Source organism: Sphaerodactylus townsendi, linkage group LG03 (assembly GCF_021028975.2).
Source record: "Sphaerodactylus townsendi isolate TG3544 linkage group LG03, MPM_Stown_v2.3, whole genome shotgun sequence".
Classification (NCBI taxonomy): Eukaryota; Metazoa; Chordata; class Lepidosauria; order Squamata; family Sphaerodactylidae; genus Sphaerodactylus; species Sphaerodactylus townsendi.
The window spans coordinates 69,042,719-69,069,007 of NC_059427.1; the positions used below are offsets into that span (position 1 = coordinate 69,042,719).

General features: G+C 43.5%; 2 protein-coding genes across 6 annotated transcripts in view; one reads left to right on the forward strand and one right to left on the reverse strand.

Annotated features, from left to right (window-relative positions):
- LOC125429116 (transmembrane reductase CYB561D2) lies at positions 1-12,493 on the reverse strand. 3 transcript variants are annotated; one of them, XM_048489908.1, is made up of 4 exons: positions 12,223-12,493; positions 5,930-6,234; positions 4,260-4,297; positions 1-3,937 (listed from the first exon to the last, which is right to left on the reverse strand). In XM_048489908.1, exons 2-4 carry the CDS (start codon positions 6,054-6,056, stop codon positions 3,434-3,436), a joined length of 669 nt encoding a protein of 222 aa, XP_048345865.1. In that variant the 5' UTR covers positions 6,057-6,234; positions 12,223-12,493; the 3' UTR covers positions 1-3,433. The 3 variants fall into 3 exon arrangements, with proteins under 3 accessions (XP_048345865.1, XP_048345864.1, XP_048345866.1); XM_048489907.1 differs by lacking the exon at positions 12,223-12,493 and adding an exon at positions 11,715-12,004; XM_048489909.1 differs by lacking the exon at positions 12,223-12,493 and adding an exon at positions 7,935-8,292.
- The window catches only part of NPRL2 (NPR2 like, GATOR1 complex subunit), a 22,442-nt gene continuing 8,311 nt past the window's right edge, over positions 12,159-26,289 (forward strand). The window contains exons 1-9 of one of the 3 annotated variants that reach the window (XM_048489906.1): positions 12,159-12,375; positions 12,472-12,636; positions 13,996-14,239; positions 15,042-15,121; positions 16,695-16,786; positions 20,176-20,344; positions 21,465-21,573; positions 22,673-22,809; positions 24,007-24,104. In XM_048489906.1, coding sequence (XP_048345863.1) covers positions 15,044-15,121; positions 16,695-16,786; positions 20,176-20,344; positions 21,465-21,573; positions 22,673-22,809; positions 24,007-24,104 — 683 coding nt within the window. In that variant the 5' untranslated portion in view covers positions 12,159-12,375; positions 12,472-12,636; positions 13,996-14,239; positions 15,042-15,043. Of the gene's footprint in view, positions 12,376-12,400; positions 12,637-13,995; positions 14,240-15,041; positions 15,122-16,694; positions 16,787-20,175; positions 20,345-21,464; positions 21,574-22,672; positions 22,810-24,006; positions 24,105-26,289 lie in introns of those variants that run through there. The other 2 variants (XM_048489904.1, XM_048489905.1) reach the window with 2 other exon arrangements.

A 26,289-nucleotide genomic window follows, 5' to 3' on the forward strand; every position in this document is an offset into this window, starting at 1 on the left:
CCATTGCGTTCACATACTACATGTGAGCTCCCAAAGGCACCTGGTGGGCCACTGCGAGTAGCAGAGAGCTGGACTAGATGGACTTTGGTCTGATCCAGCCGGCTTGTTCTTATGTTCTTATGTAAGATGCCAAGTATGTGTGAAATGTATTTATGGCATAACTGTTCAAGAGTTAAAAGGAGATGTGTGTAAACATTTGAAACACCCCTCCAGGTGGGGCTGTTGCACTCTCTCCTCACTGAATAACGTATCTAGTGGGTAAGAAAAGAATTAAAATGGACAAAGTGGCAACATGCCAGAGTCACTGCCACTGTCTGAAAGGTTTATTTAAGAGAGTGCGCTTGAATACAGATTGGGCTCTGCAATACCTGCCCTGCAGAAAGACTATCAAACACTTTGATAGAAACGACCATTTTTGTCCAGTAGGGGATTGTTTCAGGCCTGAGAACAAGACGTTTCAGCAACCGCAATGCACATGTGTGAGGGTTATGCGATCTCTAGTGGAAACAGGCTGTCATTTTCAACCAGATTTGCTAACTGTAACTAGAAGAGAGAAAGATATCCCCAAAGGACCTATTATTATGCCCACCTCTGATAGGGAACTCCTCTAGTACAATGTACTTTACCCCTATTCACTTGTAAATGAAGAGACTTTGCTCCTATTTTCAGCACTAAAGGTAACTGGGTACCTCTTTCCCAGGATGGCAAAGCCTTTCTATAATGCTGAATACCACACATGTGCAGAAGTAACATCACATGGGACATCGAAAATATACATTATTGCAAATTACATTTATATACCATAAGTAAAAAAAAGTTCACCCAAAACCCCTCTGGCACTGCTCTCTTTAGTGAAATCCTAGTTCAACAGCATTTTTTATATTTTGGGGACCAGTTTCATTCTGAACACCCAGTCATTTATTTTAAGGGGAAAGAACACCATAGGCCAGCTAAGTTTAATTGACACCAGAAACAAGCACTGCGGAACTCAGTAAAACTTACTTCTAAGTAGCTTGAGAGAAAGTCCATCAAAGTAAAAGTTCTTTGCATACTGTCCCACTGGTTTCAGTGCAACTTTATCATGATTCATTTTAGCCAATGATCAAGGCCAATGTTTCATCACTGGTCTTTCTTGCAACCATGGTATTTTTTCCTCTCCCATTAAACAAGGGGCTCATTCCTGAATTCCCCCCTTTCACACTTCATAAGGAGAGTTATTTTTCCCTTCTTCTCTAAGAACGAGTACAATATGAGTAATTCCTCTCCCCGGAGTCATTTAGGAGCAAAGCCATGCTCTTCCTACTGCACATGCTCGAGCACACTTTAAACAAAACACAAGTGACAAGCTGTTGGCTATTCTGAGAACTACAAATGCAAAGAAGGAAACTATTGTGGTTGATGTTCATCCTGATTGATGTCTTAACATCCATCTATAGACAGAATAATATTCCCCATAGTATTCCCCAACCCATATAGCTCCCTTGGCCTAAACTACAGAAGCATTCCTGAGAGCCCCAATATGTGCCAATATTCTGATACAGAAAGGTCTTCCATGTGGCAACTGATTTGTAGATTAATACAAGCGATGACCACACGTGTGCAGGGCCAGAAATGTTCACATCAATATATGCAGTTGAATGCTAGTTTCTATGGCAGCTTTGTAACTGCTAAGGCAAGCCCTTTCGTGCATTTTAGTTTTGTTTAGGTTGTGATTCAACACACATGCTTTGTTTTTTTTTCCCATGTTGCTGTCCTTGGCCATTGTACCTCCTCTTTGTTCAGCCATTTGTAAAAGGAAGCTAATGTTCTTCTACAAAAGGGGAGGGGAGATTTAAGTGTCATGGAATGTACAGCTGATGAACTGGATCATCCCTTCTTGTCTGCCTTCAGATAGTATGAACACATTATCCCAAGACACCAGCTCTCCTTGACCATGAGCAATCTCAGACAGGAGATAGTGCCAACTTTGGTGGCATTCATACCACAGTTGATTAAACTGCACTCCTGGAGTGAGTCTCTTGGAGAACTATTAAGCACACACCAAGGAAGAAGTCTTACTCTTACACTGTGCTGTGTGTGCTGTGTGTGCTGTGTGCTAGAAATGCTTACACTGTGCTGTTAAACCTCGCCAAAAAAAGCATTTGCAGCAGCCCAAGATGGGCAGAGCCTTGGTGGAGTCCAGTCTCATGGAAGCAAGTCCTGTCAACTCCTGCGCAACTGAACATAGGATTACAAGTTTATCCTTGCAGTTCCTACTCCCTTAAAACTAAAAGTTTCTGCAAAAGGCCCTTTGTGTCCACTGCACTGAGGCCAGGCATAATTGATTTATCCTATAATCTCCTACAATCTTTCCCTGCAGTCACTTTACTATAGTGTAAACAGCTTTATTGACTACTTCAAGTTTCAGTACAGTAACTGAACCCCACAATCTGACTGTTGCTTATAAACTTTCAATGTATCTGCCGAATGGACAGATGGTCCACACATCCGATAAAATTATCTCAGACTCATAAAAGTTTATTCTGCAGTAAATTTTGTTAATCTGTGAAGGTGCCAGTAGACTTCAGTTTGATTCAGGGAAGAAGGAATCTGTAGCACAGCTCCCTTTCCCTGATGTTTGGTAACCCTGTAACAACAACTCTGAACCTTTTAAAAACCAGTGGAGGCTGTGGTGTTGACTTCATGTTACACTGGAACTTCCAGGGGAGAAGGGAAGAGAGCTGATATGGTCACCCTGAGTAGGAAAATCAGAAGTGTGGTAGGGGAGTGTAAATCACTCCTTTCTTCCCCTGCCACTTTTTTGCCTCTCATTTCCTATTCCCCCAAAAGTTTTTCTTAAAATGCAAGTACTGTGCAGTTAAGAGTCTGACTAGCCTAGTCACTCCCTGTGTAGGGACCCATTCCATATAGTGGGTCAGCTAATTTTAAAAGCCTCATCTTTACTTACAAAAAATATCTGGTTAGGGATATGCCAAGTCTTTCCACCACTTGGTTTACCCAGAAGGAATGTGACAAGTTTCCATTGGTTTTCCACAAGTGCTTCACTAGTAGGAAAGAAATAAGAGCAGAGGCTAAGATGAGTCTACTTGTTGGGTGAGATTCCTTTACATTCTGCTGGCTAAGAAGTGGGTACATTGGTCTTCCAGCAGCAGCAGAAGATTCCAGCTAGGCTAACACTGATCCTTTGTAATGACATATCTTCAGAGATACTCACACGGAAGGAAATACTGCTTAGATACTGGAGCTTCAAGGAATTTGGGTTTGACATTATGGGCATTTGCAGTATCAGAAATCTAAAGTACAAAAGATCATACAAAGCAATAGATAAGTTAAAAAAGAGATTTTCCAGTTTCAGTGCCGTGCAAGGCCATGGACTCAAAGGCAATGCAAGAAATAGTCAAGGTATTGCAAGGTGCTTGTTCCAAGATGGCTTTCATGGCTGAATTCTTTTGCGGTAGAGGTAAGCATTGCTCACCTGGCTCATGATAACCAGGCTGGTGAGGACAGGGCTGAGCATGGACAAATACCAGGAGACTCCTGTCACAGATGTGGTGAACCAAAGGGAACACATGCCCAACATCAGACTGGCACAGCCAAGCAGATAACCAATCAGCCCTGATGTGGCATGGTAGAGTTTCAGTTTGGCCAGCGTCCAGTTCTTCATCAGCTTTGGGTAGAGAAGAACCAGCCCCCCCATGCACTGCATGGTAGCATACAACACAGTCAGCAAGCCAGTCAGGCTGTGCCAGGTGGCAAAGTGGGCTTTCCCATTGATGTATTTGTTGTAGCTGATGAAGGCCATGCCCAGCAGTGCACAGATGAGGGCCAGCAGCTGCAAAGCCCAATGGAAACGGATCTTGGTCTTGCGAGAAAAGGGCCGGAGAAGGGAGCTCTCTGGAGAGAAAGCCAGCAGGGCTTCTGTCATCAGTAAGGAAAACTGGAGAGAGATAGAAAAAGACTCATCACCATGGCTGGCCCAGATTCAAATGGGTGGTGGAGAGTGCCATCAAATCAAAGCCAAGTTATAGCGACCCTGTCAGGTTTTCAAGGCAGCATGCAAGTTAGCCTCTAAAAGTAACAATGATGCTCTCCTCCCCAGCAAAATCAAACAAGTTCTTCCCCATACAGTATCAAGGGGAATTCCCACTGGAACTCTGGCCAGGCTTTCTTAAGTCACTCTCTGACTGCAGAACAAATTTTGCATTGAACAATTAATGAATCCAAAAATTCCCAGGATAGAAAGATTTTGTCTGACTTACCGCTAGAGACATTAAGAGAGGATGCCAAGAGAACAAACCTGGAAGGAAAGGACAGCAAAGTGAATCTCCAGGCTGACCAACAGACCACTTGACAAGACTTACTTTTGATTATGGGATACCATCTATTGAAACTATAGGTATCATCCACTTGGGTAAAATTTAGCTACATTCAGATCACAATTGCAAGAATAATTACTGCCAGAGAGAAATGCTGCTATATTTTCATAAGTTTATTAAGTGCTGACATTTTTATTTAATCACTTGCAATTTCCTTTCACAAGCAACAGGTAAAGAAAACCTGCACACACGCACACACGCACATACATAACACACACAAACCAACTATGAGAAACTGGGGGAAAAAACTCTGTAAAATTTTTCTGGAATTGACTAACATTTGAGAAAGTCAGTCATGTTAAACTGCAGCAGCAGTAAAAAAAAATTTTTAAGGTTTGTAACATCTTAAAAACTAGCACTTTTCTGAGGCAATATGTTTTTACTGCTCTGGTCCATAAAAGTGTAGCACATAGTAATCTATCAGTCCCTATGGTGCCCCAAGACTCCTTGTTTTGGAATGAGACAAACTAACAGTGTAATCCTAAACAGTGTTAACCCCCTCGATTTAGAAGGGTGTGACTGTTTCGGATTGTACTGTAAGGCTGGAATTCTGGGCATATTTACATTGGACCAAGTTTATTAAACACAGTAAGAGATCCTCTGAAGATGCCAGCCACAGATTCAGGTGAAACGTCAGGAGAAAATGCTAGCAGAACACGGCCATACAGCTCGGAAACCCCACACCACCACAGTAAGACTTACTTCTGAGCAAATGGAGGATTGTACAACAGTATCTCTTTAAAGGAATATTCACTGAACATCTTCCTTGAACAAAAATGGCATGTCTATGGACAACAACAAATGCACAGCCCTGTGCCAAACTTATTATGTCATCACTGAAAATGGGTTTGGTAATCTCATCTTAAGCTCTTGTTTGCATTAGGCTCTTATTTCATTGAGAGTCTCAGTTAACAGAGATGCTAATCATTTCTTCTCACAATAGATCCAGAGTGAAATATGATCACAGGAGATGCTGCAGTCCAAAAATCAGCTTGCTGTGACCAAGCTCATGTGTTGCATTCCATTACAGAAATGCTGCACAAGTTGGCACTGAAGTGCACTGATCAAACTGATAAAGGCCCTGCTCAAACTGGCCTATTGGGGTCACATTTAACATATGGCCCTAAATATCCCCTCTCTGCATCCCCTCTCTGCATCTAAGATGCATTCGGCTAATTCAGTAATGTTTGGATGAGTATCATGATATTGACAGAGAACAGGTTATCTCATGGTATCAAGAATAGAGGCAGACAAAAGCAACTTCCTATCACTTGTCAGTTTAGGAATTCGAATGCATAGCCTAACAAGCAGAAATATCCGAAAGAGTGAAAAGTTATTTAGGAACCTAAGAGCCCAAACTCATGCAGAGTTAGGTGTGCCTATGCCCACTTTAATCTACATTACACAGGATTGAGCTGTAAGTCTCACTGACTTTCAAATGGTAGCCCACCTCCCAGTTGGCACTGATGGATTCTTGGTCGAGTGAAGAGTAAAACTTGGGTCTCCTCTTATCAGTCTCCTGGGCAGTTCACTCAACATAACTCCTTACTTACTTGTTCCAGGTCTGGCAACCACAGCTACAAAGATGGTAAATCCAAGTGAGACAAGGTGTGCGGCAACACCAAAGACAGCCCTGAGAGAGCGGTAGATTTGGGATTCTGTTTCAAGAGTCAGGGCCATGGTGAAGGGGGCCTCCAGCACGACCCACAGAAGATTGTCTTTTCACTCTCCACCTGTTCCAGGACTCCTGATGCTAAGTGTGCAGCATGGATCAGTTTCCCCAACACATCAAGGTAATGGCTATAACTACAGAGCACTCCCAGGACTAATGGGTCCTTGCTGAGAACCCATTGGTTATCTGTATATAAAGAAGAGAAGAAAGGATTAGGGAAAGCAATGGCTCAGTAAAAACTGGTGAGTCTTAAGGAAATGCAACAGAAAAAAAAGAGGTCACTGCCTGTCTCTTAGATTTTTCACAACAGTGCCTGTACACTCTTCCACAAAAGCCTTCCTTCAAATCCACCATGCCTTTTCCCTTCCTTCCTCATTGTAACTATAATATGTGTAAAGTAAATGGCAACATTTGTCTGTCAAATTAAAGGTCTTTTAAATTTCTATGGGTATTCTCCCCCCTCCCCTTTATTTTACCATATTTTCTTTAATCTGAGTCTCAGGGACAGGGATCCGTTTGTCATCCGTTCTGCCTATGGTGCTACTATTTGCCCGGAACCTTTGGTATAGGATGAGATACTACAAATCTAAATAAGTGTTCTGTCCTTGGGAAACCATTGGCTAAATATGTAGCAGAAAACTTGTTGGTTACAGTAAATCCCCATGTCCCCACTGTGCCAGTGACACAGATTAGAGGCAGGAAGTGTCAGGATTGTACTGCTGTTCTGACATGACGAAAGGAGCCATTTATGCATGCTGCTCTGCTCATGCTTTACTAAGGCTTTTCCACACAAGTTGTTAACAGCCTATCTTGATGCCAAATGGTATGCTTTTTTGTTTTAATTTTGCATGTTTCTTTCCTTTGCTCCCTTTCAGAAACATTTTTCCTGTATTTTTCCTTCACTATTCCTCCTCCACCATTTCCCAAGCACTTTTACTGTGATGTTTTTCTCTATTCATTTCTGAGCCAGCTTCCCTTGAGCAAGCAATCATGTTGAAAAGGTCTTTATTTCTCTGCCCCACTAAACTCCTAGCCCTGATCCATACCCCTGTATAGTCACACAACCTCCCTTTCACCCATTTTCTCCTTCCTTCATCTTCCATTTTGAAAGGATTTTTTTCTTTTTTCAAATTGCATAAGTGATGTAACATTAAAATACCAACACAAGCCAGGTTGAATGTATCATCTTTGTCAATTTCATCTTGAATTAGTGATTTAAGGTTAAGGGAAAATATACTGTGTCAGTATTCAGGAATGAATGAAATTGACAAGGAAAGTTTCTTTTGAAGGATGAACCTGACAAGGGTTGGCCAGAGAAACAATTTTGCATTATTTCAGCTCTAATTGGGCCAAAAAATGTGGTTCTTTGTGTGGGCGGGCTATATGTTTCTGTTCCTTTAGATCAGGGGTCTGCAACCTGTGGCTCTCCAGAACCTGTGGCTCTCCCATCAGCCCCTGCCAGCATGGCCAATCGGAGAGCCACAGGTTTTAGACCCCTGCTTTAGATAATGGTCTCTACTCCAGTAGGGGGGGGGTGTTTTTAATTTTGTGCAAACACCTTATCCAGGCCCAGAGTAGTTGCCAAACCTCCCTTTCAATCATTTTCTCCTCCCCCTCCTCCTCTGTTTTCAACAGGATTTTAAATATTTTTTCTCTTTCTCATATCAAGCTAGCAATGCAACAGAGATAAAAACTAGCATAATCAATTGGAACAGCTTTGTCAATTTTATATTGAACTGGTAAAGTAACATTAGGACAGAGAGCGATTTTAAAGCAGTAAAATACTGAGTTGCTGAAGCAATTGAAAAGAGTACTAGATGTAATTGCAGCATGTAATCAGAGACTGCTGCAGTAATGGTCTTGAGTTACTACAGATCAAATCTGACCTAAAAATGTGGTTCTTTGTGGGGGAAGTGGGCTACGTGTTTCTGTTCTTTCAGGTAATGGTGCCTACTCCAGTTTTGAATTCCATTTTGGATTGTACTTCTCAATAGTAGAAATGGAGACTGAGACATTTTTAAATTGCTGCTTCAAAACGTAAATGCACAGTAATGCTACAGCACCTGCACAAAAGAAAAAAAAAGAGGGGGGATGTTCTGTTTTCAGTAGTAGCATTTGGAATAAATACAGCTGAAGAGATAAGGTGAGGAGGAACCCAAAACAACAGGGGGAAAGGAGGTATACAGAATGAGTTCACAGAAAATATTTCCAAGACATAAGGTTTGATCACTGGGAAAATCTGTGGTAAACTGTGCATGTGGAAGAGGCCTCACAATGAATCCTGTTAGATGTGCAGAGGGACCAGGGTTAAGTCAGGCTTAAGCCTCATGTATGCACTGCACAGATCAGGAGGTTTGTATCAAAATGAATGCTATAAAAACATTCCCTTAAATTAACAAATAAACAAAGAAAGACACTTTCACAATTGGAGATGGATTGATGAATGGCATGGGGGGAGGGGGGAAGCACACACATCCTAATCATCAGCAAACAATGAAGCCAGTATAAAACACGTAACAAGAGTTCCAGCACTGCTATTACTGGTTTTTCAGTGCAAATGATTGCACTTCTCAGCATCAGGAAGCAAAATGGTTTCTGCAAAAGAAGCCCATTCAGATAGTGTAACATTGATACTTCATGTTGCTGAGTCATGCGTTATTGTGGCTTAGGATAGAACTATAAGTTGTGTCTTAGTAAAAAGCAAGATTTGCAATCAGATCTGGAAGCCATAACTGTCTGGTTTAGTAAGACGAATACCACAGAGCAGCCATCCTTTATACTCTGAGAAACTTTTGTCATGGGATTCCTTTTTTTAGTCTTGGCCAAGATAGATGCTCTTCAACAAGCCTGAAAAATCTCAGTGGATGACTTTCATGCCTTTCCAGAAAAACAGAACTGGCAACACCTGTCCAATGATTATTATTCAGACCTGGAGGATGGGAGGGTTGGGGGAGATAAATACAGAGGAATATTAACACACCCTGCACAACTGATCACGGTATGCAACCAGCACACATGCATTTTGTTCTATGTGTACACACTGGAAAGTCACAGCCAAGCAAGGATTCCTAGTTCAAAAAAATGTATTTCTTTATAACCCATCTCTGTTTTACACTGTGCATTTGGCCTTGAGCCCCAGTGACAATGTAATCAAACAGACAAGTCATTTAATAAACAGTGAAACAGGACTAAGATCACAATTCACAAGCAGAAGAAACTATGCAAAAAATCATACATGTTATGTCAAACAATGCAAAAAACTGAATAACAAAATAGGAAAATTAAGAGCACAATTACATGCAATGACCAGTGGAATAGACTAAATTCCTCTTCCTTCCTAACAGCACTTTTCTGAACCATTCCATTAAATGCAGCACCATACACCCAACTGGAATAACCAGGCATAATAAGAGAAATGTGAACACAGCATGTTTAAACATAACAGTTCCAGTGATGATAGGGTGGAGAAATCCTTGAAAGGTCACTACTTGACAGCAGCAGTAGTGGAAAATAACACTGGTGAAGGATGTACCATAGACAACAAAAGCAATAGTTCTGCCAAATACTTGATAAGTATTTATTTATTTAAGTACTAAGCAGAAGGCAACACTAAACAATTTCTGACTGACTCTTACTTTGAAAACCCTATGATGAGAAAATGGAACAGGTAAACACTGCAATCCTGGGAGTGAGTGAACGAAAGTGGACTGGATTAGGACATTTTCAATCAGAAAATTACAAAGCATTTTACTTGGGGAATGACAAACACAGAAGAAATAGCATAGCTGTAATAGTGAGACAAGATGTAGAACAGGCAGTAAGGAGCTATTAGCCATTCAAATGTATGCCCCAACTACAGATGAGGAGGGGGAAGAAATTGAAAGTTTTTATGCAAGTGTCCAGAAGGAAATTCATCTCACACATAAACATGCACTGATAATCATAAGGGACTGGAATGCAGAAGTAGGAAACAAAGCAGAATCAAATACTGTTGGTAAATTTGGGCCAAGAGCATGGAATGAAGAAGGGCTGCAACTCAGAATTCTGTGAAGACAATAATTTGTTCATTGCAAACACATGTTTCTGGCAACCAGACAATCGCATATGTGAATATCACTGGATGCTTGTTGTAGAAATCAAATAGGAAACATAATCAGAAGCAGAAGATGGAGAAGCTCTATTCTCTCTGATAAAACTAGACGAGGCGCTGACTGCAGACCATGAATTATTAATATCTACAGACCATGAATTGCTAATATCAAAAATGAGAAGAAAGGTGAAGAAAAACAGCAAAACATTCATAATGCCAAAATACAGTTAAAACGACATTCTGGAACAGTTTAGCAGCTTAATCCAGAGCTGTCAAAGTTGGTGGGGACGGCACCACTTTGGCGTCGCTCCACCCACTCCAAAAGGCTTTCCCACAGTGCAAAAAGCCTAAAAAAGTTTTTTTAAACTCATATTTGAATCCCTCATAGCGAGGATAGAGATACATCACAAAAAGTGTGGCGTATGTCTGCTTGGGATTCTGCTGGTACATGTGGGCCAAGCGGGCTCTGGAGGGCAGGTAAGGTGGGCCCCACCCCCTGGAATGCCCCCACCACACTACTGCAGCTGGACATGTCATGAGAGTGTTGCTGCAGAGCTGGGGGCTGCAGCCAGGCATCCCAGGGTCTCACCGCAGCTAGCCACCAGTGGATTTGCCCTTCTGTCAGCGTAAGTTCCCCAAGGAGGGCAAATCTGCCAGTGTAAGCCCTTGCTGCCTCCAGAGGGGGGATTGCCCCCCCATGTTGGGTTTTCCAGACTATGTAAATAAGAGATTTGCATCTGTTATGAATCAGAAGAACTATGGGTCAAAACCAGAGATATTATCAAGAACAAAAACTATTCCTATAGCTGAAATAAATTAAAAGCCTTGGTGGATGATGGATGAAACTCTTAAAATTACTAAAGATAGATGAGAAGCAAATGTAAAAGGTGACAGAAATAGAATCAGAAGTCTGAATGCAGCATTCTAATAACTGGCATGTAGAGACAAAAGGAGCTACTATAATAACCAGTGTGAAGAAACAACGTTGAAAGTGATGCTGTTTTCGGGTGGATTATCCCCCACCCTGAAACAGCATCACTTTCAATGTTTAAACTGGGGACCTCAGATTCTCCCTTTAAATCCATGCCAAAGGGGGTGGATTTAAAAGGAGAATCTGGGGAAATTTGGTGGGTGCCTGCTGTCAGGGGTGCAATTGTTAAGCTAGCAGCACCAAAATTTCAGGGTATCTTTAGGAGACTCTCCGGATGATACCACCCAGGTTTGATGAAGTTTGGTTCATGGGGGCCAAAGTTATTGACCCTCAAAGGTGTAAACCCCCATCTTCTATTAGCTCCCATTGGAAACAATGGCGGATGGGGGCACTCCCTTTGGGAGTCCATAACTTTGAACCCCCTGAACCAAACCTCACCAAACCTGGGTGGTATCATCAGGAGAGTCTCCCAACAAATCCTTGAAATTTTGGTGCAGCTAGCCTAAAAACTGCCCACCCCTTGCAGCCAAAAACCAAAAAACCAGTTAAATTTTAAAAAACCCACCAACGGGGGGGGGGGGGTTTGGAGCTTCGGACATGTAATGGGGGGGGGGGGGGTTGAACCCAAGGGGGAAAAACCCTTACCTACGTCCTTGGTGTGACTGTATTTCAAATTTCACATGTACTTCTACAACAGCATCGCTTTTGCCTATGTTGTAAGAGCAGAATATAAGAACTGCTACTGGCTCTGTCAAAAGAGTCGGGTACATAATTTTTTACAATGACTCGGAGGGAGGAGAGAGGCACTGCAGTTCCCCCAACCCAACGCGTCGCCTTCTGATCCGACAGCGAAAGGAGACACGCGGAACACCCACGACTCCATCTTCGTAAGATAAAGCAGTTTCCTCTTCTGCCAGTTCTATACAACCTATGGGGATGCCTGAGTTTCCGTGCAGAAGGGTTTCCGGATCGCCAAGATACGGCTCATTGGATGCAAGGGGATTCCTCTGTGCCTAGTTTCCCATTCCGGAGCAAGATCCCTAGCCATCTCTCCCAATCCCCGCCCCCTGGCACTCCTGCCGAGGCTCCTTGCGCTCAGCCACCCTTCGCTCTACCACAGCAAAATCCCAAGCAGCGCAGCACTCCCACTCACCTGCTCCCGCAGCAGAATCCTGAACCAGCAGGAACTCCGAGAGAAGGCAGAAAAGAGAATACCCGTTTCTGATTGGGCAGTTCGCGTTGTCCCGCCCACCCATTCTACACGCCCCTGCGTTCCTGAGAGGTTGAGCTTGACTGTCCATCTCAGGTGAAACCCTGTCAAATCAAGCAGTCTCTCCAGACACGTGGTAAGCTGGGCGACTTCCTATTAACTAGGAACTTATTTGTAATTTGTTGCTACTAGGCGCATCTGTCGAAGATATTGCCGTTCCTTTGACTGCGGCATGCACATGCGCCGTACCACTACCCAACTTCAATTGCGCATGCGTGGGTCCAGCTGGGCTCCTGCTCCGGGCTCGAGTCGGAAGCCGTGTTGCGCATGGGTATTTAAGCCACGCTCTGGATTCTGGTGAGTAGCCTTTTCGTAGTGTTGTCTTTTGGCCACTTGAGGCGGATGAGCAGAGGGAAGGAGGAAATAGGTTCTTCCGGGCTGCTCATTTTGTGCTCGGGTCATATCTGCGCTTTCAGACAGAGAGAAGTGGTTCAGGCTGATGGAAGTTTTGTGCAGCTGATTGTAGACTGGTCGTCTTCTGCAACCAAACAACAGACTTCCTGTGTTATTGATGTCTTCCGTGGAGATAAGGTGTTTTGCCAAAGGCAAAAGGTTCTTTTTGGGTCCGGAGACAATAAGCACACAGGTGGTTATGAAAGAAGAAAGTTTATTGAAGTGGGCATAGGTGAAAAGATCACATGAAGGAGATACAATACCAAGCAAGTTTCCTCAATCAGTTGCGGGAACCCCAGGAACAGCAATGAGGAAGACCCCAAGTTCTGGCCAGCACATGCAGCACTGGTTCAAATCTTAGTGATACAAGGCTTCTTATACCTTTCAATGACAAAATGCTATGTGCTTGCTGTCCAGCACTATCATTAATAATCTTCCACAGGTGTTTTCAATGAACCAAGGCCAGCGTGTACTCCTGAAAACATTCTCCCTCATTCCAAACCCATACTATGATCACTCAACCTTGAAGATATGCAGTGGCAAGGCGAAGAATACAAGTGAAGGAAAATAATCCTTTCCTGGTTCAGTGGGGTTCTTGAAAAGTTAGGGATATAAATGGAACAATTGTGCACATCACTAAACTTCTCGATACAGTAGTCTTCCACAAGTTTCCCCTACAAAAGGGTACCTTGTCCTGTGCTGAGAAAAATAAATCTTTCCTTTGAGCAGGAAAGTTATAAGTAAAGGTAATGGCTTCTGTTAAAACTCTTTGTAACTGGAAACTCTTTGGACTGGAAAATCAATTGTAAACTGCAGGTCAACTCAGAATCCTAGCCAGATTTATTTCATGGTGCTTCTACCCAGGAAAGTGCACTATTACAGTTCAATTCTAAACCCAATGGGCTAAAAGTCAATGAGCTCAGAGAATTGTCCTCAGTGTTGTCTTTTGGAGTTAGGCTGCTTACGCATGTGAATCCTCTCCACAAGTCAGGATGATCAAGTAATGAGGTCCTTGCACTGAAGAAGGCAAAGCTGCCACCTGCAAGAGCCAGCTCTACCTCAGTAGGGGTTCTTGATCTGTGATGTCCTGCCAAGGTAAACAGGTCTGCATTCTTTTTAGAAAGGCAGTTAGGACCTTTTTGTTGAGGTAGTTCTTTGAGGGTGTTCTTTAACGTTGCTCTTTATGGTATTGCCTCTTCTTTTTCAGAAATGCACTTTCTTATTTTATGGTACGGTTGATTTGTTGTTGCTGTTTTATTTTAGACCAATGTAAACTGTTTTGGGGGCTGAATAGTTGAAAAGCAACTCGTACATGAAAATATGTAATGAATCAGTTGGAGCTCAGCCGTTTACTGTGGTTGATTGCTGGACATTAAACCTTAGTTGCTGTTGAATTGGAAGAAACAAGTTCAGATGGGCACACAATCAGTTCCTACAGACTAGGCTACAAAATGGTACACTGGCAAAAGCAGAAAGACTAACAAAGCATGCTGCAATAGATCTTCTGGTGAGTAGACTTTATCAGATAACTCAAGCAAGTGAGCCCAGCTTGTTGGTCCTTTAACATCTACAGTAATGTTAATGCCATTGTTTGAAAAGCATTATCAGTTCAGTTTTTAAAATACTCTGGCCGTTTCCGCACGGCCCATAAACGACGGCCTGGGGGCGGTAAAACGCCGTTTCCCTCATTGGTGGCGCAGCCCGTTAAGACAGCGCCGCCGCTTGCTGCTGCCGTTTCAGCAGCTGGGCTGACCTGACTCGGCTTCCCTCCCCAGTGGGCGGCCAGGGTCGCTTCTAAACAACAACCCTTAAAGGTTGTTGTTGGGAGGAAGCGTTTTCCGGGCGGCGCTGATGCTTAACCGCTGCCACCGAGAAGACGCTGTCTCCCACCTGGTTTCTCGATAATTGCCTCACGTTGCTTCGCCTGTGGAAATGGTTGCCGTAGGCCCTCGCAGCCAGCCAATAATTCGTCCTCCAGGGTCCGGAGGGCGAAGCGTATGGGCCAGGACTAAGACGGCTCCAGCAGGCTTACCTACTCCAGGACATCGCGGAGTCGGACGGAGGAGCTGGAAGAGGTACGGCTCTGCGCGGTCAGCCCCGCGGCGCTCTCCTGCGGCCCGACCTCTCGTGCCTGCTACCGCACACCCTGCGCGGTGAAGCCCGAGGCTTCACCCCCACGCCTACCCAGAGACTCTCTTTGCCGTGGCGGAGTGGCCAGGTGTACGGTGGCCGTGCAGAAACGGCCCCTCAGTTTAGAAGGAATGTATTTGGGAGACTCTTGTCAGTTCTGTATGTTTATTCTCTTGCAGTTATGGAAGGCAACAGCAGAATTGAGTGCATCTTTTTCAGTGAATTTCACCCAACACTTGGACCTAAAATAACATACCAGGTTAGTGGTGCTTAAGTGTATAGGGATAAAATGGATACTTTGGCATGGAAGTAAGTATAACTTCATTTTGTTTCAGAGACAGGTTAATATTTAATGATTTGGTCTTCTAGTAGTGCACTTGTTAAGACTGGTGAATCTTAGTTGCTCTAGTCAAATGCACTTTCATTGTGAGAATGTTAGCCGTGGGTGGGGTTTTTTTGGGTAACTTTGACTAGACTGTGCAATGAATTGCTTGTAGCATGGGTACCTCATCCCATCCCCTATCCCAGGAAGCATTTCTTTCCCAAATGTTTTCTTTTTAGCATGAAAGTACTAACTGGTGTCCTATAGTAGCTGAGTAGACTGTGATCAAGGAGGCCATTGCTGATAACCAGCGCCAGAAAAAAAGAGTAGGAAAAAAGAACAATACATGAAAATAAGCAGACCCAAAAGAGATGAACCAAAAGCTCTCTTTTTTTTGCATTTCTAAATGGCCATTTATATGTAAAATCATAATTTGCTAAAATACATATTAACTTTTTAAAAGGTCGCCTGCTACTTTTTTGTCTCACATTAATAATATTCATATGTACTCTTGGGTATAACAATATTCACACATACTTTGGTTCGAAGGCAGATTTGGTGTCATTTGTAACAACTGAAACAATCAGCTTTGTGGGAGATCCAAACTTTTTTCCTGTGGTGTGCAGATCTGTTCTGTGAAATTGCTAGGGTTGCCAGCTGGCCTGCAGAAAAATGTCCTCAGCCTTTAATAGGGTTTTAATGGCTGATTACACATGGCGAGGTTCCCGCATCTTCAAAGAGAGTCGGTTGGAGAGCTTTTGTTTCAGGGCATGTTCTGCATTATTACCCACTGCCCAGTTTGCAGTCAGGCAGGAATTACCCATCAGCTGCCTGTTTGCTTGTGTCCCAGGGGTGGGGCAATATTTCATGGATTCTCTATCATGCATGCATGCTTTAACTTTTATTATAACGTTTAATTTTTATCTTTAGTCTTATCAATAGATTGATTTATTACTCTATCACTCTATCAGTAGATCAATATATTAACATAAAAAGGTGAATTGTTGAAGAAATGTCTTGAATATGGCATCTGTACACTTTGCCCAGACACTGGTTGTCTTTTTATGGTGGGAAATGGGGGAGTAATAGTGGCATACAAACTGCAGAACTGCAAGGGCAATGGGGAAGCTTGCAAAGCAGTGTGAGGAGTGTGTGGGGGCAGGGGAGGGGGTAAGACAAGGTGGGCTGGCTATGGGGAGAGAAAAGAGGTCTGGGGCAAAGCTGTGCCCCCTGGCAAATCTGTCCTGCTCTGGATTCTTCCTGTAGCTAAATTTTCCCTTGAGCAGCAAAACATCTCCATCTATCCATGTAATGAAAATAGATTTTTATTATTCCAGCTTGCACCAGTATAGCATCATGAAGCAGAATTAGGGTTTTTTGATGACATAAACAAGAACTGCTATATGTGAACATGCTTAAAGGTTTTGCCTGTCTGCTGCTTAGCTTGGAAACTGTCAGTCAGTATCCTGATTCTAAATTGATCTGCAGTTGTCTTGTTTGACCCTGGCAGGTCCCAGAAGATTTCATTTCCCGAGAGCTCTTTGATACCGTTCAGGTATACATCATCACCAAACCTGAACTGCAAAACAAGCTCATTACAGTGTAAGTATTACTTGTCTCAGTAAGTAGGGAAATCACTCATGAGTTAGTGTGGATCTTGTAGATGTTTTCTTTGATCATACCCTTTCAGCAGCACTCCCCTTATCTGAGGTTGTCACCTTTCTTTAAGAGATGTGACGTAATTGAAGAGCTGTCTCTAAAGTAATTGAAGAGCTGTTTCAGAAAAGGTATAAAGAGCCATTTCCTGCACCATTGTCCCTGAACACTTAAAATTAAATCTTTCCAAGACTTTAATGAAGGCCAGGCTCTGGAAACATTTCAAGAAATAAAACACAGTAACCATCTCTGTTGTGTTTAACTGGGATATAATGAACTAGCAGCAAAGTCCATTGCAAGGAAGATGCAATGGGCCCTAGCAAAGGATCAAAGAAGAAGCATCTCCCCTGCAATGGGCTTTAGTAAGGCTGCAACATCCCTGCCCACCTCTCCCGCTCCCAGCATGACATTTACCCATTTCTGGGTCTGCGGCTCCTTGGTGGAAGAGGCTGGAGAGGTGAGGCTTGGGAGAGGTGGATTGGGGTAGGAGGAAATGGATTGACTTTAGTTGAGGAGAGACTGGAAAGGTAAGGGTTCTGGTGGGGGGAAGATTGAAAGGGAAGGCTTGGAGTGGTGGGATGCTGCCATAAAAAAAGAAACTGGGAAGGAAGCCCAATCAAAGAATATAAGCCTTATTTCAGCTGTGTAATATACATCACTCAGGACCAGGAGTGTAGGAGGCTTGCTGATTAATGGGAGAGCCGAAGGCATCTCTGTTGATATTGCAATGAATTATTAGAGTAAATAATGTAGCAGAGGTGCAAGTGTTCTGTATAACAAATGAAGTTGCACTAAATATAAAAACCGCAGACTCTATGTAAATGCTCAGTCTGGGTGTCTGTGCAGTCTGTACGTTACTGAGTGTCTGCCTCTCCGCTTTGGCTGGAAGAAGAAGCAGAGGCCGTTTCAAGATAGGCCAGTAACCCACGGCTCAGCGGTAAAACGCCGCCTCTAGGGCCGCTCTCATTATGGGCGGGCGCTGCTGAAACGTTGTTGCTCTCTAATTCGGCTGCCCTTCCCTCCCTAAAGGGTTGTTTTGAGGGAACAGCTGCCTTCCTCGGGCGGGAATTACCACGAACCTTGTCAGCAGCTCATTGGCTCAAGCCCCTCCCTCACTGTCCTCCGACCCCTGGAGGTCGGAGGGCAGCGTGGGCGGGGCTTCGGAGGCCAGCAGGCCGACGACGGGGACAAGGTGAGTGGGAAAGGGAAGGGGGCAGAGGGGGCTCCATGTGGAGCCGCTTATCGTCTGCCGGCCTCTGCCCCCACGCCGGCAGAATTCTTGCCGGCGTGGGGGCACCTGGGGGGCCGTGCAGAAACGGCCAGAGAGATCTTTCCAGAAGCCCATGCAATTCTGGTCATGTGACTTCAACAGTTAACTCTTGCTTGACGGAATGAAGTAGGCACTTGTAAAATCCTAACAATCTCCCATTCTTCTTCTGATTGCTGTCTGTAAGCAACTTACAGGGCTACACATGGGCAGCATAAGCTGCTGGATAGGACCGGTGAATGACATGTGCAGCACCTGCTCGTGGTCCTACTTTTTCCATCAAGTTAAGGATATGCATGCTGAAATCTGTTTCGGAATGTGCCTGTGGAAGGGAAGGAGGGAAACACACAGCTTGATCAGAGGACAGTTTGGATTTAATCAAACTGGTCAGGATTCCCTAGTCCAGGGGTAGGGAACCTGCGGCTCTCCAGATGTTCAGGAACTACAATTCCCATCAGCCTCTGTCAGCATGGCCAACCTGTTAAAGGAGAGACACAGAACAAGCACTTAAAAATCCTGAGGTCTGAATCCACAAACCCCAGTCATGGTAGATGCCACCAGCCCCTTTGTTTACCCAAACAGCCAGAAGCCAAGGGGCAAGCTTCCAGCCTTCCTGAAATTACAGTTAAGAAAGTCATCTCTGCAAGGTAGACCACTTGCAAATTGAGTTTCACAAAAACAAATTAACATGGTAGATATAGCCATGAGGTTTTAGGACATAGTTTAGATTGAAGCCACTTAAAGACAAAACACCATAAAATAAGATTAAAGCAAATTTGTTAAAATTGTGCAAGAATACAATCAAAAGAACATTAGCCATGAAGAATAAAATAATAAAAACCTAAACCAAAGTGAACTATCTACAGCAAAATAGCCCTAGTTTAAAAGGCAAGATTCAAAGCAAACACAAAGATGTTGCCATTTTCAACTGTAATCTTTAAACTTCGTCCAGAGCAAGAGTCGCAAGGCATCAGGGACACCTAAAACACATGTTGAAGTCCCAAATGATGAATCAACAAATCCTAATGAAAGATACCAAACAGCACAGTTTGTTAGGCTAAATCCCGAAACTTTATGGGCAGAAGATTTGAAGTGGTCTGGGCCAAATGATCAATCAAATCCATGCCTGGTGATCTAAGACAATTGTGCAACTTAGTTGCAACCCAGGTGACCTTAAGGGTTGATATGAGATCACAAGATATGATTAATTCTGCAGCCATAAACCCTTCCCTCTCATGATGACACAGCAGTAATTTCATCAGCTTAATTAGTTGAAATGTGGCACCGTGATTCTGTGGCCTAGGCAACCTAGGGAGTCAAGTTTGAGACCATATTTTACTCCCAACACCTAGACCCTTATCAGTTTCTAAGATCAGACCTTTGCTACAATATAAGCACACAACACCATTAAATTCTGCTGTAATATTTGAATGTAGGCCTTAAAGCCCGAATCAGTGGAACAAGAAACTTATGGCAGAACTCAGTTTCTTGACAGGATTAAGCAACGCAGCTGACTGGGTTGGTTTGTGCTTTCTGATTCTATGTGAAAGCAATGGGGTCATTGAGGGCCTGAAGCAGGGATACGTGTCTCCCAGCTTGAGTTCCAAATAGTGGCACTTGGACAGTTTTGCTCAGCATTCAGGGCTTGATTCTCAGTTCAGGTCTCCAAGGGGTGCCCTGTAGGCACTGCCTGCTCTGCAAGGCCTGGCATCTTGGGGGAAGATGATGGGCATGGCTTGTGTCCATTGTCACTCCATGGATCCCTGCAGTTCTCACCTAGGGCTCAGGTGAGCTGGCAGCACTTACTGCAGCTTGGCCTGCTCCCAGTGGACTGCTCAAGAATAACACTTCTGTCTTCCCCACCACCACCACCACCATCTCTATTTCCCAGCCCACGAATATCTTCACAGGTAGATTTTTTTTAAAGCAGGCATGGGCCAAAATGGTTGGCTAATGAATGGAAATAATGGATGATTGATTAATTTATATTCAGCCACACAGTATTCTGTTCACTGTGAAGTATCATACATTTATATTTAATAATATTGAAATTCTCTTTTTCTAACAGTACAGCTATGGACAAAAAACTAATTGGCTGCCCGGTTTGTATTGAGCACAAGAAATACAGCCGGAACGCTCTGCTCTTTAATCTCGGCTTTGTTTGTGATGCTGGAGCTAAAACCTGCGCCCTGGAACCCCTTGTGAAGAAACTGGCAGGTTATCTCACCACTCTGGAGGTTAGGCTTGGCATGAATGCGTTTTCTCACTTTTCTGTGCTTAGGCATGTACAGATATACATTTTCAGAAAACTTTCTTTATTTCCACTGTTGCACTGGCTTTTTTCAGATTTTGTAGGGCCTCAAGTGGAACATAATAAATCTTGAATCTGCAGTTCAAACTTGCAGAAAGTATTACAGTGGAGCAGCATGTCTGCAGGTGGCACCTATTGCAGAGGTGTCCAACTCTGGTGCTTCAGATGTTCATGGACTACAATTCTCATCAGCCCCTGCTGGCATGGCAGGGATTGATGGCAATTGTAGTCCATGATCATCTGAAGTGCCAGAGTTGAACACCCCTGACCTATTGGGCAGTGTCTGTGACATCATTGGTGACCGACACAGCATTCCCCATATTCAAGCATGTTTAAATTGTTTTTTAAGGTTATTTTTTAACATTGGAAAATCATAAGCTCTTATTTGTCTTTACTTAATCAATATTCTTGCAGTCTGTGAAAACGAAAAAAAGTGTATGGTTGGTCCCTGTAACAGTGCTTGGAGAGACCAACAAGTCTATTCCCAAAGCATCAAGAAAATCTTCTCCCCCTTATACATTTTGACCAGGGGCAGGGCTGCCTCTCAGCACCCAATAGCTCGCTGTACCCTTCTCCCTGTCACAGGTGCCCACCCAGGGACTGCAGGACACACCACAACCAGCAGCCCACCAGCAAGAGCAGGACTTGATGAACCAGGTGTGATGTTAACTGCCTGGTGGGAAGTAAAGGGCTTGTAAACAGAAGCCAGCATCATGTCGTCTTTGATCCTGAAGGCAGCCACGCTCCTACAAGGCCAAGGTGGCCTATCCTGCAGGGGTGGCAGACAGTGGAGATGTCCACACATTTTTACCCTATCACACAACTTCTGCCAGTTTGGCATTAATGACATAACTCATAAGGAGATCTTGCTTCCGTTGTTCTGAAAGAGACTGTATAATATGTTTGCCCATATTTCCATTGCAATAATCAGTAAACTCTGTTGTTCAGCAGTATGTGTGATTCACTCTGCCTGTTCTTCTGCTGCAGTTCATGACACAATTCTGCATATGGTTCAGAGCTGATCGTAGTCTTTTGTTCTTTTCTAGCTTGAGAGTGGCTTCATCTCCAATGATGAGAGCAAGCAAAAGCTGATACCCATAATGACCATCTTGCTTGAAGAACTGAATGCCACTGGCAAATGCACTCTGCCAATAGGTAGCATTAACAGTCACATGGCTGAACAATATTCCTTTTTAGATACTAGTGGGTTTGGAAGATGGGAGCCTGGACATTCTGTGTAGGGGAGCATTTCTTGTGTTGTATGAGCCCTCCTCTTCTTATCAAGAGTATTATGAGGTGACAGTGGTGTTGCCACCTTGGAATTTGATGATCCTCAGGAATTGGGAGGAAGTAGCAACTTAATGATGAATTCCATCAGCCCAACTCCTCCTATGATTTTGTTACAAAGAACATTGTGCTGCAGCCCTGCCTGAAAAGATGCCTTAAGCAAGTTCTTGCTACGTGAAACACATTCCTTTCTCACCAACAGTACTGTGCCTGTCATGATTAGTATTGTCAGAAAAAAGGAGGTGCTGCTGTTTCTCCTGGTTGTGAAATCTGAATGAAGAATATCCAGTGCTTCAGATAATAGTAAAATAAGTTAACCCCCTTCCACTCTTATGCATGGCCTGTCTACATCTAGAGTCACTGGGAAGAGTCTTGCTCCTACCATCTGCTTTTGGCGATACAACTGACTGCTCTTGAGCTGACAAACAAACAGCAAATCAAGACTTCGAAGAATTCAGCTTTGCCTTTTTGGGGTGTGTAGAAATAATTAGTAAGACAAGGAGGGCAGATTAGTGATTGAATGCTGAAATCAAGCCTGGGGAGACCTGGGTTCATAAAATTCACTGAGTGACTCTGGGCCTGTTACACTCACTCAACCTAACCAACTGTGCTGATTTGTGCAGGAGATGGAGAAGTATATCTAATGATAGAGAAGTATATCCACCACCAGATAAACTCCTTGGAGGTTTGGTACACATTTTTTACGCTCAGATACTTGTGAAGTGGAACTAGTTTGTGAATGTAGGACAGGTCAGAGTTGCAAAGTGCAGCCAGAGCACCACACATTCCCAGCTTGTTATGGAATATTTTCTGCCCAAAAATACTCACGAACAAGGCGGTCAGCAGTAAACAGTTTATTGAAGTCACGGCTGCAGTCACGGAGAGACATATCAAGCTGAGGGGAGCTACTTGTGAACCTTTCGCCAAATAATATGTAAATCCAATCCTGCTCTCTTCCTTTTGACAGATGAATCAAACACCATTCACCTGAAAGTGATAGAGCAACGCCCAGATCCCCCTATTGTGCAGGAATATGATGTTCCTGTTTTTACCCAAGATAAGGATGACTTCTTCAATTCCCAGTGGGACCTCACCACTCAGCAGGTTTGTTCATACAGCTGTGAGTACATCTGGGCTGCAAACTTGTTTAACACAAGAATGCCAATTCTGGTGTCAGCATAGATGAGTTCGTTTCCAAAAAAAAAGCTACTGTAACAATCACCAAGAAAGTAATCCTGCTTCGCGAAGTTTTTTGTGAGATAGTCTGCCCAACGGGTCAGATTACAACTATGAAGATGCAGTCAGCTCTGATACAGTCAACTCTGATGCAGACTGTCACAGGTGCCCACCCAGGAGGATGCAGTCAGCTCTGATACAGTCAACTCTGATGCAGACTGTCACAGGTGCCCACCCAGGAGGATGCAGTCAGCTCTGATACATATTTACTTAGCAATAAGTTGTCATTAATTAAATGGGATTTACTTATAAGTAAGTATGCATGGAATTGCCACCTTATTCCTAGGGTTCAGTTGGGTAGGACATGTGAGTACATTTTTTTCCTTAAAGGATATGCTTGCTTTCCTATTAACTGAATCATTTTCTCACTGACAATTGCTTGGTACTCTATGGGAAGAGTGTTCCTCAGAATTTGAGCTGTGAGAATAGTCTCCAAAATTTGTGGAATTCTGAACTTCCATAATTGATGAAATCTGTTTTTGGTGTTACAGTTTAAATATTTTCACCACCTTTTCACATTGTAAGGAGAAATAGGGAAGAGCACAACATTCATTTGCAGGCAGCCAGCATGGGGAAAGCATCTGGAGACTCATCTCTGTACATAAAAGGTGTAATGTGATCCTCTAAGCCAGCGGTGTCCAACTCTGGTGCTTCAGATGTTCATGGACTACAATTCCCATCAGCCAATTGGCCATGCCAGCAGGGACTGATGGGAATTGTATTCCGTGAACATCTGAAGCACCAGAGTTGGACACCTCTGCCCTAAGCAGTTGTCTGCAAATTGTCTTAAACATTCACTCATCCACCATATTTTTCATGTTTTAATCATGTAATTACCTGAGTCTGACATCCCCATTGTTGCACTAGAACGATCATATGTTGATAAAGTCTTTTAAGAAGCCACCCAGTGTGAGCTCTAATTTTACTCAGGCCTTCTCTGTTGGCTTGCCAGTCTTCCAGTTATCAAACTTATTTGCTTTGTCTTCCTTGCATAGCTAGTGAAAAGTATCCTTTACCCTTGTCTGCTTGGCTTTGCCTAGCATCATATACACCCTCTCTTCCTAGATCCTGCCGTACATTGATGGATTTCGGCACGTTCAGAAAATCTCAGCTGAAGCAGATGTGGAGCTAAATTTGGTTCGAATTGCCATCCAGAATCTGTTGTAAGTGTCCAGTGACAAATCAGGGATGAAAAGGGTGGGGGGAGTTTTGGGCCTCCTTACAAATTAGAATCCCTCACTGATCAGAATTTTATGACCTTTCAGAATGAGCATTCTCTAGTCACATATTCTTTTTAGCTTTGTCTTTAGTAGCTTTCCTTTACAAGCAAAATAACCTGCATTTTCAGTACAAACATTTGTAAATGTATCTGAAAAACTGGGTCACTGAAGTTTCTTTTCTTTGCATGTTCAGATCACAGTTCTTTCACATTCTGACTATAATTAGTTTTATAGGCCACGCTTCTCCATAAGGGCTCAGTGCAGCTTACGACATGTACAAGCACAATAAAAATCAATCAAATCAATAATATACTTAAGACAATTCGATGACATTCTGAGACTTGAGAGATAACACACCAATAACTTCCCATACCACACTAAATCTCATCAATAGGGAGGAAATAAGATGGGGGAGAAGGGTAAAAGGGAGACTAGCTAGATAGACACCATTGCATTCCACAACCATCCAGGCATTCCTCCCATTGGGCAAAGTGTGGGCGCCCTGGGCAACTTTTGTTTTGTATTTTCAGTGTTTCTCTGTTTTTGGCCTGCAGAGGGTGCAGTTTTTAGGCTAGCAGCACCAAAATTTCAGGGATGTTTTGGAAGACTCTCCTGATGCTAGCACCCAGGTTTGGTGTGGTTTGGTTCAGGGAGTCCCAAGTTATGGACTCCAAAAGGGTATGCCCCATCCCCCATTGTTTCCAATGGGAGCTAATAGGAGATAAGGCTATAGCTTTGAGGGTCCATAACTTTGGATCCCCTGAACCAAACTTCACCAACCTGGGAGGTATCATCAGGAGAGTCTCTTACTGATACCACCCAGGTTTTGTGAAGTTTGGTTCAGGGGGTTCAAAGCTATGGACTCCCAAAGGGGGTGCCCCATTACCCACTGTTTCCAATGGGAGCTAACAGAAGATGGGGGCTACACATTTGAGGGTCCATAACCTTGGACCCCCTGAACCAAACTTCACCAAACCTGGGTGGTATTATAGGAGAGTCTCCTAAAGATACCTTGAATGTTTGGTGCTGTTAGCTTAACAATTGCACCCCTGAGAGCAGGCACCCGCCAAATTTCCCCAGATTTTCCTTTTGAACCCCCTCCCCTTTGGCATGGATTTAAAGGGAGAATGTGAAGTCCCCAGTTTAAACATTGAAAGTGATGCTGTTTCAGGGTGGGGAGAATCAACCCCAACATAGCATCACTGTCAATGTGTTTAAACTGGGAACCCCAGATTCTCCCTTTAAGGTGGATTTAAAAGGAGAATCTGGGCTCCCTAGTTTAAACATCATTGAAAATGATGCTGTTTGGGGGTGGATTCCATAATCACTTGTTTAAACTAGGGAGCCCAGATTGTCCTTTTAAATCCACCTTAAAGGGAGAATCTGGGGTTCCCAGTTTAAATATCATTGAAAGTGATGCTGTTTCCTCCAATTGGGGGGACTGGATACAACACCATAAAATGTTTTCATAGCAGTAATAAAATATTTTGAAAGCATTTTGAAAAATGTTTTCAAAAAATTATTCCTGCTGTGTGGCATGGCCTATTGCTGAGTTCAGATTTGTGAGTTGGGGCATGTCTTATGTGATGGTGACTTTGAAACGACCTGGTGTAAAAAATCATTGCTTGGTTACAGTGGGGGAGGGCGGCTGCCCATGGGGAGGGCGCAAAACTCCAGTTTGCCTAGATACGCCACTGGGCGTAGCTACAAGGGGGCCGGGGGGGGTGCACGTTGCACCGGGCACGCGCCTGGGGGGCATCAAACAGGTTTTGCCCAGGGCTCTAGTTTGCCTAGTTATGCCACTGCAACCATCGACTTGGTGGAATAGCTCCGTCTTGCAGACCTTTGGCTATTGTTAGTACCAAATAAATATTTTTAAAGCATGACAATGAAAAGTATTTGTTATTCTGAAGAGATCATTCTGAGCTATGGGGTAATTTTTTACTTTTTTTTCAAAATATTACATGTAAATGCTGTGTGCCAGTATGATAACAACATCAGTCTTTATGAAGGGGGGAAAACATAGATTTATGAAACTCTTTGAAATTATTCTATCAGTGAGCCAACCTCAGGCCATATTTAGAGCACATAGTGGTGGTGGTAAGTGCCTCCAGGGCACAGCTGACTT